The sequence below is a fragment of the Mixophyes fleayi genome, chromosome 5 (assembly GCF_038048845.1).
Source record: "Mixophyes fleayi isolate aMixFle1 chromosome 5, aMixFle1.hap1, whole genome shotgun sequence".
Taxonomy (NCBI): Eukaryota; Metazoa; Chordata; class Amphibia; order Anura; family Limnodynastidae; genus Mixophyes; species Mixophyes fleayi.
The window spans coordinates 101,771,819-101,784,340 of NC_134406.1; the positions used below are offsets into that span (position 1 = coordinate 101,771,819).

Sequence of the window (12,522 nt, forward strand, 5' to 3'; positions counted from 1 at the left end):
AGGTCAGACCTTTTGCAGGAAGAAAAATAAACTATGTGTCCTCCCAGAGCCGCCTTAATGCATGGGCACGCTGGGCAGTTGCCCGAGGGTCCCAAAAGCATAGGGATCCTATAGGCTTGCCAACTTTTCAGTATATTATCCCAGGAGATTTATTCAGAACCATCAAAGCCTCTTTATTAAAATGTTTAGGTGGTCTAATCACCTCAGTATTAGCTGTTATCTGTACATGTAATCTTGCTGTTGCAAATACTATACTAATACTAATATCTTGACCTTGGCAAAAACAATTGTACATAAGCAAGACAAAATCAACACACATCATTTTTTTGAAGCTGTAAAGCTATAAAAAAAAGCTCTTCTAACATTTTTAACAGTCCATGTCAGTTTCCTCCCCCTGCTACCAACTAAACGTAAATAATGAAAGAAATGGAACAAAGCGCAATGAAGTTTGAAGGCTATGACGCAACAGTGGCTTTGTTTCAGTTTTCTATGACACTATTCTGCACCCTTTGATGCAAACATGTGTTTAAATCTGCTGTTACTCTCTTCCCTCCAATTCCTCCCCTTCCCCCACCCCACACGCATGCTAGAAGCGTATAAGCTTAATTTTATTGATAATTTACATTTTTATTCCTGTGAGTGCCCGGTTGCCTATAATGCTGTACAGAAAGCCCTGTGTCCTCCCGCAAAGAGCGGAATTCCACCTTAATTGTATCTTTCCCACCTCTTAATCTCATCTAGCAAACTGAAATCTCCTTTTTGTATGTGAGCACAAACGTAGGAGCACTCATGTGCAGGGGCTGGCTGGCACATGTTAGCTCGGGGAGTGAGACTCAGCTCAGCAGCCTATTAGGAATATTTAAAAAAAATAAAAAAAAAGCAGGTAGCTCAATGATCCAGGCAAGTAGCCCACTATGTGAGTGGACAGGAGGCAGATCACCCCCTGCCCCCCTGCCAGACCCTGCTCATGTGCCTAACACTCTGGGTCCGCGGAACTTCTCCCATCAGACGGTGAAAATGTTGTATAGGCTTAAAGAGTACTGTGGTTACCGTGCACTTTTTAGAGTCTGCAGCCAAAGTCTGTATCTAAAGGGGTTTCACCTAAGAACCCCTTCAAAGTAATAACATAAAACAAAAACTTGTGCCCCAGCAGACAGGGCATCCTGAACCACAAATCCATGTGCTCCCAGGGCCATCTTAACAACATTATGGGCCCCCGGCAAAGCAGTGCACCAGGGCCCCTAGATATAGATATAGATGTATACAGATACAGATATAGATATAGATATATAGAGATAGAGATAGATAGATGTACTTGCTCAGTGACCCTTGAAGGTTTTTTTGCAGGTTTTTTTCTTTTGCATGATTATTTATTCTCATTAAGAGCCGTGCCTATAGGGCCCCCTTGCCCGTGGGGCCCCAGGGCAGCTGCCCATCGTGCCCAATGGAAAAGATGGCCCTGTGTGCTCCCCTCTAAAATCGGTGCATTTGCACAAAAATAGTTATTTTGATTTATGCTCTTGCATATTCATAAATGAGCCATACACTCTCAGTAGAATGACATGAACAACATCTGCTGCACAAACAATGGGAAACAGGGAAATATCAGGGCATTGTTCAAGAATAATTTGTCACTCCCAGCTACTTGTATAACCAACCTGCAGTCAGCAAACTTATGGCTTATGGCAGCTCCCTAAAGTAAGTATCCCTTTCAATATAAGTCATTACCATGGCTATTACGCTGACTATTACATCTATTACTGCTATTACATCTACTAATTACTTATATAATAAATGTAAGCTATAGTTTAATCTACCTACATCTTTATTGTAAATCACTGCTCTGTCTCTAGATCAATATAAACGTTGCATTTAATTACACTTTGGAGAACATCAAGTGTTGCTCTGGATAATATTGAGTTTTCTTTATCACCACAGACTATAAGTGGCAGTAAAGCAAAATTAGGAAATTGTGGCAATTTGAGCAGGAGATAGGCAATGTATCAGGAAGATACCAGGGATCAGAAGGAGTCAGTGCCATGGGAAAATAACTGAAATAAAAGATCCAGACACGACAAGCGAGAGGGAAGCAGGATACTGTAAGGGGATGGGACACTGAAATCAATGCGAGGACCAGAGATTTTGAAAGATATTCAGTGGCAAGAGCAAACCTTGAGGGTAAGAGCTATTAATTTGGGGTTTTACATTATTCAAAAGATGTATTTATTAAAAACGATACGTATGTATCTTAAGTGTTTCATTGCTTTGCATCCATTTGTCTGGATAATATATATTAGTTGTACTATTTTTCATTTCACAACATTTTTTAAGAAATTAATTTGAATTTGTGGTACAGTTATTCACAATATTGTATGAGTTTTTGCATTATCTAGTAGTATTACGAGATAGTAGTATTATTCTAGACAAATATTTATCCCCTGCATGCACCACTCTAATTTACTGTCAAGGTCGCCCTCTTTGATACTGCAAAATGATGGAAGGTATGCTTTTAGTTTGAATGCCACTGCTGACTAAGATATACATCATATATTGTATTTCCTGTCACAAACCTTCAAAGGAGGACCAGTTGTGGCACATGGTGTAACCTGACTTTCTGACATACAACAAATCAATTTGAATTCTTGGATGCATAGAGCAGCTGAGGCTGGGACCATTCCTGCTGACACTCACTGTCACTGGTGTGGGAAGCAGTCATGCAGTGCAGAAACAGTAATATTTGTTAAATTGAGTGGGTTTTTTTAAGTCTTTATCTATGTAAAATGTAGAAACCTATTTACTGAGCTTTGTGTAATGTGCTTGGCATTGCTCTGTGCAATGTGCTGCAGGTCTATGTATCAAGTCAAATATGGAGGAAAGAGCTGCATATTCCAATTGTTTTCTCCATACTTGCCTTGTAATGGCCATTTTGGGCTGTGCTCCGTCTGGAACGGTGCTGGGGGGACCTTTGGCGCTGGAATGCAGGTTTAAATGTTTTGATCAAAATATGAACCAATAGCTCATGTTTTCATTTTGCTAGATACACACAGATAGGCAGTGTTAATGATAAGTGCTGACAACAATTGTCTTTTTGTTTTGTATACATATAGGGGATGGGGGGGATGTCTTGCTGGCAGACGAGTGAAGGTGAACTGAGGCTCACATGCATTGCAATAATTTTGCCCTGCCTTGGAGCCCTCCTCCATGAGCTGCAATTCTATATTACTTCTGAGGTGGCAGATGTTAGCCCTGCTCTGTTTTTGAGCAAAGCTTCCAAATGTATAGGAAACATCTCCACTTTTTCAAACCCGCAGTTTAGTAAATATACCCCATAGTCTTCATAAGCCACAGTGGCTAGGAACACTGTCTTTCATCTTACCTGCAGGCCTGGAAATACATTCTTTAGAACATGAAGATGAGGTTAGCTGCCACCTCTCGGGTTGTTAATAATATACCCTAACCCCTAGTGTCACAGGTGGTCTAAGCTGAACGTCCTTCTGGGTTACATTCAACCACCGCTCTCCTTGGAGCCAGCTAGAGATCTTGGCTGGACGCAATTTCATTACCAATTACAATAGGATTAGTGCTGAAGACAGCTCCATCTGCCTGGCATGTATCTGTTTTAGTATTTTAAAGAATCATAAATTACTCCAACATTTTATACAAACAAGCCACTATAGTACCAGGAAACCCAAAAGCCCCCAAACCCTCATTTCCTCACCAAAATCTGAAAAGTGGCACTGTTACAAATCCCGAAAAATGTCCCAATTCCCAATCTAAATATGTCACCTAGCATGCAATAGTTGTTTGCCCTAAATTAACAACACATTTCCCTGTACTGGTTTCTATGATGAGTGATGATAAGAAGATTTAGAAATCTTTACTATACCAACTAACTGTCCACATTTCCTTGATTTGAACCTTTTATTTAAAAATGGCCCAGCCGCAAATAGTGTATTTAAAGCATTATGAATCATTCACTTATTTGTTTTTTATCCTGACTGAAAAAACACATTTTCCCTGCTTCAGTGTATTAACTACCCACCTCCTTAAATTACTGATTGGGGAACTGAACACTTTTCCTGTCTCCTCTTCAGAAAACAGCATTTCATTATAAATAACTTCAATATAATGTCACAATACTTTCAAGAAAATAAAACCTACAAAATGTATTTTTAAAAAGTTGAAAGTATATATTATGTGTGTTAATTTTTTATGATACTGAAGGATAAAACAAATACCCCCCCCCCCCCCCCTATTGGCACACTGTATGACCAGTAGTTTAGTCTATAATTCTTAGTATTTGATAACACTACAATAGAGATAAAATAAAAAATATATAAAATATAAATAAAAAATTATGTCTCACAAAAAAACTGATTATATCAAATGAATCAAAATAACTAGGCTGCTCTGGCTGCTAGAACAAGGGAGAGTGACCACCCTAGTATACAGCAATCAAACAAACAAAAAAGTAAAAACGGTACAGCTGAGCAAGCAGTCTATCAGTCTATATATTATTTATATGTCAAACACCTGCACAGATGGATAAAACAAAATATATTTCTTTCGATATCCTTAAAAAATAGACATGTAAATTTATATTAAATCACATAAAAATTTACTGTATGACACATATTTCTAAACGATCATTCTATGACCATTGATGCACTTGAAAATAAAGTCTAGGTCAAAGTTTTTTACTTAATCCAATTGATGGCAAAGGCTATATATGCTCCCCATTGTAAACAATGTAAAAAGTACGCACCCACCATGGCAAAGGATCTACTCATTCTACTACCCACATTGGTAGCCAATATTAAACCACAAAATGCAGTCCGATTTTCTGTCAAGTACTCAGTCACAATAAAGAAACACGTCTGCTCTAACTGTAAACAACAACGAGTGCCAACAGTTTACCCCTCTGGACCGAAAACAGATGGAACACACATTCCCCGGTTGTTGTGACTGTTGCCACAATCTCAAAACACTAGGGACCTAATTTAGAGTCGGACGCAAAGTCCATTTTAGGCGCATGTGCAGCAAGCACCATATCCGCCTGCATCTTGGACGCAATTTACACTTGCGACAGCTTGCGGCTCACTACGAGAGAAAGGGCAGAACACGGAATTGTGAAGGTGTAAGTAAATCCTAGACACAGTAAGGCGCAAAACACGTCAAAAAAGGGCTAAAACTGTGCGGCAGGAATTAGGTGGCGCAAGAAGTTAGCTAGCTGCAGGAATCGCTCGCAGCTCAGTAGGGTATTACAAGTGGGAAGCAACTGGGTTTGCATGCCACTCGTAATACCCTACCAAGCTTTGGCACACTCCCACGCCTGCATGTCTTAGACGCATGTTGCGTCCGACTCTAAACGGGGTTCTAGGTGTCTGGTGCACTCTATGTGTGATGAAGATCCGAGATTGGAGTTCCACTCCATTTTAAGATATCTTGATCAGCTTGTTAGTAGTTGGATGATGCAGGTCAAATAGAATAACAAACATAGATCTCAGTGACGATACGGAAAATTAATAAAGAGCAAACTGACGCGTTTCTTTGCCATTCTTCAATTTCATAAGAGGGATAGATCTCTCAGAGTAAGAGCTCCATACAGCAGTATCATAAAACGGAGAGGAACTCCGACCACAGATCTCCACTACAAATCTAGTGCACCAGACGCCAAGTGTTTTGAGATCATGACAACAGTCAGGGGGGAATAGATCCTTTGCCAGAGTTCTACTCGGTAGGTGCGTACTTTGACATTATTTACACCAGAGTATTGGGAGCATATACAGCCTTTGCCATCAATTGAATTAAGTCAAAAACTTTGACCTTGACTTTATTTTCAAGTACATCAATGGTCATAGAATAAGCGTTTACTTAGTCTGTTTGTTAACAGTTTTTCTCAGGCGTAAGTTTATCATATCTTATAGGAGGATATTAGTTTATTTTTCTGATCTATTGAGAAATACTGAACGTGTCATACAGAAAATTTGTATTTATGGGAATTAATATAAATTTATACATGTGTATTTTTAAAGAATATATAAATAAATATATTTTGCTTTACCTATCTGTGTTGGTGTGGTACCATTCTTTCTTTTTTGTTTTGTTATGATGCTGCTTCATTTTTAAAATGTAGTGCATTTGTATTTTTAAAAGCTCTGTATAAACAGCAATATATAATATGAACTTTACAATAGACAATAGTGCATTTTTTCTAATGAAACACATTATAAAGCTCAATCATATTTAATTTTGCACATTTTAAAAATCACATCCTGTTTATAGGTATCTTTCAATATGCTGCCCATGGGAATGAAAATATTCCTAGTTTATGAAGAGAGACATTGCTTTATTTAATCTATTGCATTAATAAATAATCTACTGAAGTAAGGAATTTAATGGAGTGTAAATCCTTTGAAATTCATTGTGTCCTGTGGGTACTGGAGTTAATCAGATGTATATTTCGTTTTACAGGACAAGAAAGCTATGGAGCCAGTAAACTATGTTGTGGAGAAAAAGGAAACGGGAAAAGAGTAATGCGATTTTTATAAATATGTTATTAATATGGAAAAACCTCTTCTAGAGAACTGTGTTCAAATCTGGAAGCCATATCCCAGAGTTAGGTTGCATGACTTAATAGCACTACCGAACCAATGTTTTGTAAAATGTCAACTTTGCTTATTACCATCAAAATGAGTTACTACTCAAGTCAAACATTAGTAGTTCCAGTACTTTCTTTGTTGTTAGAACCAATCAAATACTTTCTTTGCTGGGTAAGTGAATATACAGTATGTACAGTTTTGATTATATACCAACTCAGTATCCAGGGAGACTTGGGTAGGTGAATAAAGGTTGTGTGCAGACATTCAGATTAAATACTGATCTTTTAAGCCATTTGACTTATACAGCAAAAAGGGCTCATTAAACCCAACAACCAAAACACTGGACACACTACCAGGCAGTGATTGATATAAAGAGCCAGACAGAGATGAACTATTCAGAATTCAAATGAGGTTGGCCATTTAATGGGTCTCAAATCTACTTACAAACCAATTCTCAAGAAGATCACAAATAAGGAAATGTTTAATAAGTTGAATTAATAAAAGAATGTAGTTGACATTGCAAACAGCAAATTATGTAAAAATAATAAAGAGAACACATTTACCATATAATCTACTGATTTACTTTCAAATGTCTTATCTAAACTATTTCTTTTCTATTTAAAACAACAGTAAATGATTGAGAATCATTTTGGCAAAAAACTAAATTTGCCCCAAGAACAAAACCTTCACAGTTTCATACTTCTCTACAGTCATGGCAAAAAGGTTTGAGAATGACACAAGTATTGGTTTTCACAAATTAAGTGTTTTTAGACCTTTTTGTCAGATGTTGCTATGGTATACTGAAGTAAAATTACAAGCATTTCATTCGTGTCGAAGCCTTTTATTGACAATTACATGCAGTTTATGCAGAGTCAATATTTGCAGTGTTGACCCTTCTTCTTAAAGACCTCTGCAATTTGCCCTGGCATGCTGTCAATCAACTTCTGGGCCAAATACTGACTGATGGCTGCCCATTCTTGCCTAATCAATGCTTGGAGTTTGTCAGAATTTGTGGGTTTTTGTTTGTCCACCCACCTCTTGAGGATTGACCACAAATTCTCAATCAGATTAAGGTCTGGGGAGTTTCCTGGCCATGGACCCAAAATTTCGATGTTTTGATCCCCGAGCCACTTAGTTAACACTTTTGCCTTATGGCAAGGTGCTCCATCATGCTGAAAAAGGCATTGTTCGTCACCAAACTGTCCTTGAATGTTTGGGAGAAGTGCTCTTGGAGGATGTTTTGGTACCATTCTTTATTCATGGCTGAGTTCTCAGGCAAAACTGTGAGTGAGCCAATTCCCTTGGCTGAGAAGCAACCCCACACATGAACGTTCTCAGGATGCTTTACTGTTGGCATGACACAGGACTGATGGTAGTGCTCACCTTTCCTTCCCCAGACAAGTGTTTTTTCAGATGCCCCAAACAATCTGAAAGGCGGTTCATCAGAGAAAATTACTTTACCCCAGTTCTCAGCAGTCCAATCCCTGTACCTTTTGCCGAATATCAGTCTATCCCTTATGTTTTTCCTAGAGAGAAGTAGCTTCTTTGCTGGCCTTCTTGACAGCAGGTCATCATCCAAAAGTCTTCACCTCACTGTACATGCAGATGCACTCACACCTGCGTGCTGCCATTCCTAAGCAAGGTCTGCACTGGTGGTGCCCGATCCAGTAGCTGAATCAACTTTAGGAGACGGTTCTGGCGCTTGCTGGACGTTCGTGGGTGTCCTGAAGCCTTCTTCACAACTATTAAACCTCTCCTCTTGAAGTTCTTGATGATCCGATAAATGGTTGATCTAGGTGCAATCTTACAAGTAGCAATATCCATGCCTGTGAAGCCTTTTTTGTGCAAAACAATGATGACTGCACGTGTTTCCTTGCAGATAACCATGGTTAACAAAGGAAGAACATGATCACAGTGAAAAATCATAATATTATTCCATTGATCGTTTCAAACATATTTTATCCTTAAACATCATGCAAGTTATTAACAGACATTGAGAGTTACGCCAAGCATATAGACCAAGAGAAATGGGAACCTCGGTCATGAAACACAATAATCTGACTCTATCCTAATACAGATCTCTAATAAAGTCATAATAATCACTATTCTGTAGTATTTAGGTGCTGCACAAGAGTTATGCATATAATTATCACCCTCATTCATGATTACATGAGGTTTGAGCATTTCAATGCTACCACCAGAACAATGGTGTCACAGGAACATGTCTTGTTTGGTAAATCCTTCCCATGTGTGTATATAATAAGCAAAGTTTTCAAATACTGAACAGCAATGACAAAGAAAATAACTATGAGTACGTAATAAAATATATATGATTAGTTAAAATTACATGAATGAGAAATCTGTTTGGATATGTCAACTTACCCTCATAACAAGGCATTAGCTTCCTCCCATTGGCCTGTAGGTTTGGTGGAAGGATGACACAGAACCCATAAGGAAGTATAAGCTCACTTTCATAGTAGATATTCTTCCAACGATGAGCACATGCCTAAACAGATATCACAGATATGGTTATTATAGAAGAGGAGATAATCTCTTGTAAAAACAAACATAGTTCTGTCCACACTGACAGTAGTTAACTTCCACATTTAATGGAATGCATATGAATATAAACTGAGAACAGCTGTCATTCTAGATTTAGCTTCTGTCATTATAAGTATAATACCAGTCTATTTACTACCATGAATTATGTATCTGTGAATCTATTACTAACACAAATGATATTATGTTCCCAACATATCATTGACAAGTAGTGCACTAATTAAACAACACAAGCTTATTTAACACCATTGTTAAAAAGCATAAATGTGGAATAACTAACCAATCGGACATTTGTTCCACTCATCCAATGAAAGCTAATAGCTGATTGGTTGTTATAACTAACAGCTAATTGAATCATGTTAATTGAGATTTTTGGGCTGAGATATTCATGATAATGCAAACTACCTATACCGCTTTACCAATACTGGACTTTACTTGCAATATGAAATCTGTACGTGTAATATAGGACTTGTGTATTGCTACTGCACTTATTTACAGCAATATTATCCCTCTTTGATATTTGTAGTGAACTGATTAAGTTGCTCATTTGTTATGGTTTGTATGTCAAGCCAATGAATATGTTTTCCATACAGTCATCATAAAACCTTAGCAGATTAAAAAGTCTTTATCACTGTAACGCCTTCCAAACCTGGTCCAACAAAGATTTCTCTCTCAAAGTCACTGAGACACCTTTTGCACACGATGGAATATCATTGTTTAATTAACAAAAGGAACCTCTTTTTTGTGGAAGTCCCTCATTGACAGAAGTGTCCTTTATTAATTTTAATTTCTTATTTTAATGGTGTGTTAGATACACTAGCTATTGAATGTATCTAACATGTAACTTAGTTTCCTTTATTGTATTATTTCCTTTACTGTCTTATCTGAATTCTGAGCTGCATATGGAAATAGACATGTTGCATTATAATATACAGTAAGTGATGGTTTGTTATGCACAGTATTTACATTTTTGCTATCATGCCATATCATACATGCTAAGTATTAACTTTTCTTTTTACAGTTTTACTGAAGCTTACTGCGCTATTCATGTGCACTAATCTAGCAGACTAAACTGCCAGACTAATGCTACCTGCTCCTGTGTAATTCACGTAATTAGTAATCTGTGTCTCAGTTGGAGATAAAGCAGGTCGCAACCAGTAAGTATAGAAAGGAGTGAGTGATTCAATACTCTGTTCCTTGCAAGGGTACTAGATGGTGTATGTACAATGCTATATTTTGCCTTTGTGCTAGATAGACTTACATTGTCTCTGATATGATAGCTCTTGAATTAGAAATAACCTCCAAATATATATTTATTACCCTAATGTCAGTGATGACGTTTTGATTTTGGTAATTTTAGTGAGTAATTAATTCTACTCATAGTGATACTTCATAAAATACACATTTCTATATAATAAATCCCACATACTCTTTAAAATGATTAAGGAAGTACTTGTACAGGATAACCTGTGCCAAATTACCCAGTGGAAATGTACTGCATATGTACTGAAAATATAACTGGAACTTACAAAGTATATCACATCATGGAAAATCAACATGCAAAAACAACGGATTCCCTGTTATAAATATTCCTCAATGCAAACACTAAAGAAATATCTTGTACACATAAAACATGGGCCTCATTTAGGGGGGGATTCAATTCCCCACAGTGTGCTGAGGAATGCCTCTGGAACCCCATAGAGGTGCTCAGAAAAGTCATTGATTTTTCGGGTATCATAGTACCTGGAAATGTGTTCAACCAAACATCACTGTGATGTGGGAATTGAATTAACACTTAGAGCAAATTTTTTCAAGCAGCAATTTGCATTTTTCATTTTTCATTTTTCTCAAGCGAGTTTGAACACACCAATGTAAGAAAGTGCGAGTTGATAGTAAATCACCAGTAAAGTCATGTAACAAATGAACACGCTACAAATCACAGTCCCTAGTTTTGCCCCTTTTAAGAATATAAGTCGCCATATGTATGAAGCTTCAATTTTGCAAACTCACTCGAGATTGCTGTGAAAATTACCAGATACAACATGCTGCTTTGGACAGGTGAGATTATGAGATTAACAAACACATCAGTATTGCACTGCTGGTCAATGTTAACATAACAGGAGGCACAGTTTCATTAATGAATATATGCAAGGAAATTTTTCTTCTGCTTTAACCTACTTTTCGTTTGTTACCGCAGTCCCCATAAACCATACACATAGTACCTCCTCTATTTGCCGGCAGTATTAGGCTACTGGGGAAGAAGAAAAGCATTAGTGAAGGAGGGGGCTCTTCACCGGGGCTTCCAGAGCAGTTCCGGCGGTGCTTCATTATGTATCGCTGCAATTTGCAGCAATATATAATATTTATTGCAGCCCAATATTAGACTACTAAGAAAGAAGTTATTATCATGTATGAGATGCTTATAAAATTATATACATAAGGGCTTAGTTACTTACGATAAGAAAGAGTCATTTATGAACAGCAAAAGACTGCAGACCCTACAGTGTGCCTAATTGTCCACCTAATGCATTTAAAGGTGCACACCCACTTTTGGGTCTTTCAAACCATCCAATTAAAGGAGCATCCTAGTTCCAATTTAGGACCACCCTGATCATTTAATTAAAATTTTCTTTTATTGTCTCCCTAATATTTGCTCAGTTTATCTTCATTTATGTTTTAAAGAGTTAAAAGTGAAACCATTATTTGGTATGAATGTGTATTACAAACATCAGTAATTTACCTGAAATAACTTCAGGGTTTATATTTGACAAAATACATCTTCTGTTCTCTGTTTCACTTCTCAGCAGCAGGAGTTAGGAGGGAGGTGATTCTCCAACTAAACTGGCATACAATAAGGGTCTCTTATCCACATACACTGAAAACCCACAATGTTATTTTATGTGCACAAGTGCTCCTTTTTTAAGGTGCACACCCAATTCATAGTCTTTTGAAACATCTCATTAAACGCAACCTGCTACCAGTTTAACGTGGATAGAAACAGTAAAAACATCACATGAGAAAGTAGTATTCTCCTGCACCTCCTCCGCATGTAACAAGGAACTCCATTAGTTAAATCCATTCATAAGACGTTGCAAACTTTTACACCCTTCCAGATGCTGTTGTGTAGTCAAACAAATTCATGCCCTTCCCAGTAAATCTATGTGTCCTTGTGTAAATATAAGCATGTTTGCGCAATTATGCTGCAGTTTCACCCATTTGCAGCTTGGCAGATCTGCTATGCAGTCAGTGATGTGACAACATCTCAATTCATTGTAGTTTTCTTCTTTTACCTGCATTAGATTCAAATTGGTCATAGAGGAATTAGTGGGTTTACTGAAAATATATAACAGGATAGGATCGT

At 37.5% G+C, this 12,522-nt stretch overlaps 1 protein-coding gene across 1 annotated transcript in view; it reads right to left on the reverse strand.

Moving 5' to 3' along the window:
- Nucleotides 1-12,522, reverse strand: part of ITGA9 (integrin subunit alpha 9) — a 329,646-nt gene that overhangs the window by 249,472 nt on the left and 67,652 nt on the right. The window contains exon 4 of the mRNA XM_075212608.1: nt 8,985-9,108. Coding sequence (XP_075068709.1) covers nt 8,985-9,108 — 124 coding nt within the window. The remainder of the gene's footprint in view (nt 1-8,984; nt 9,109-12,522) is intronic.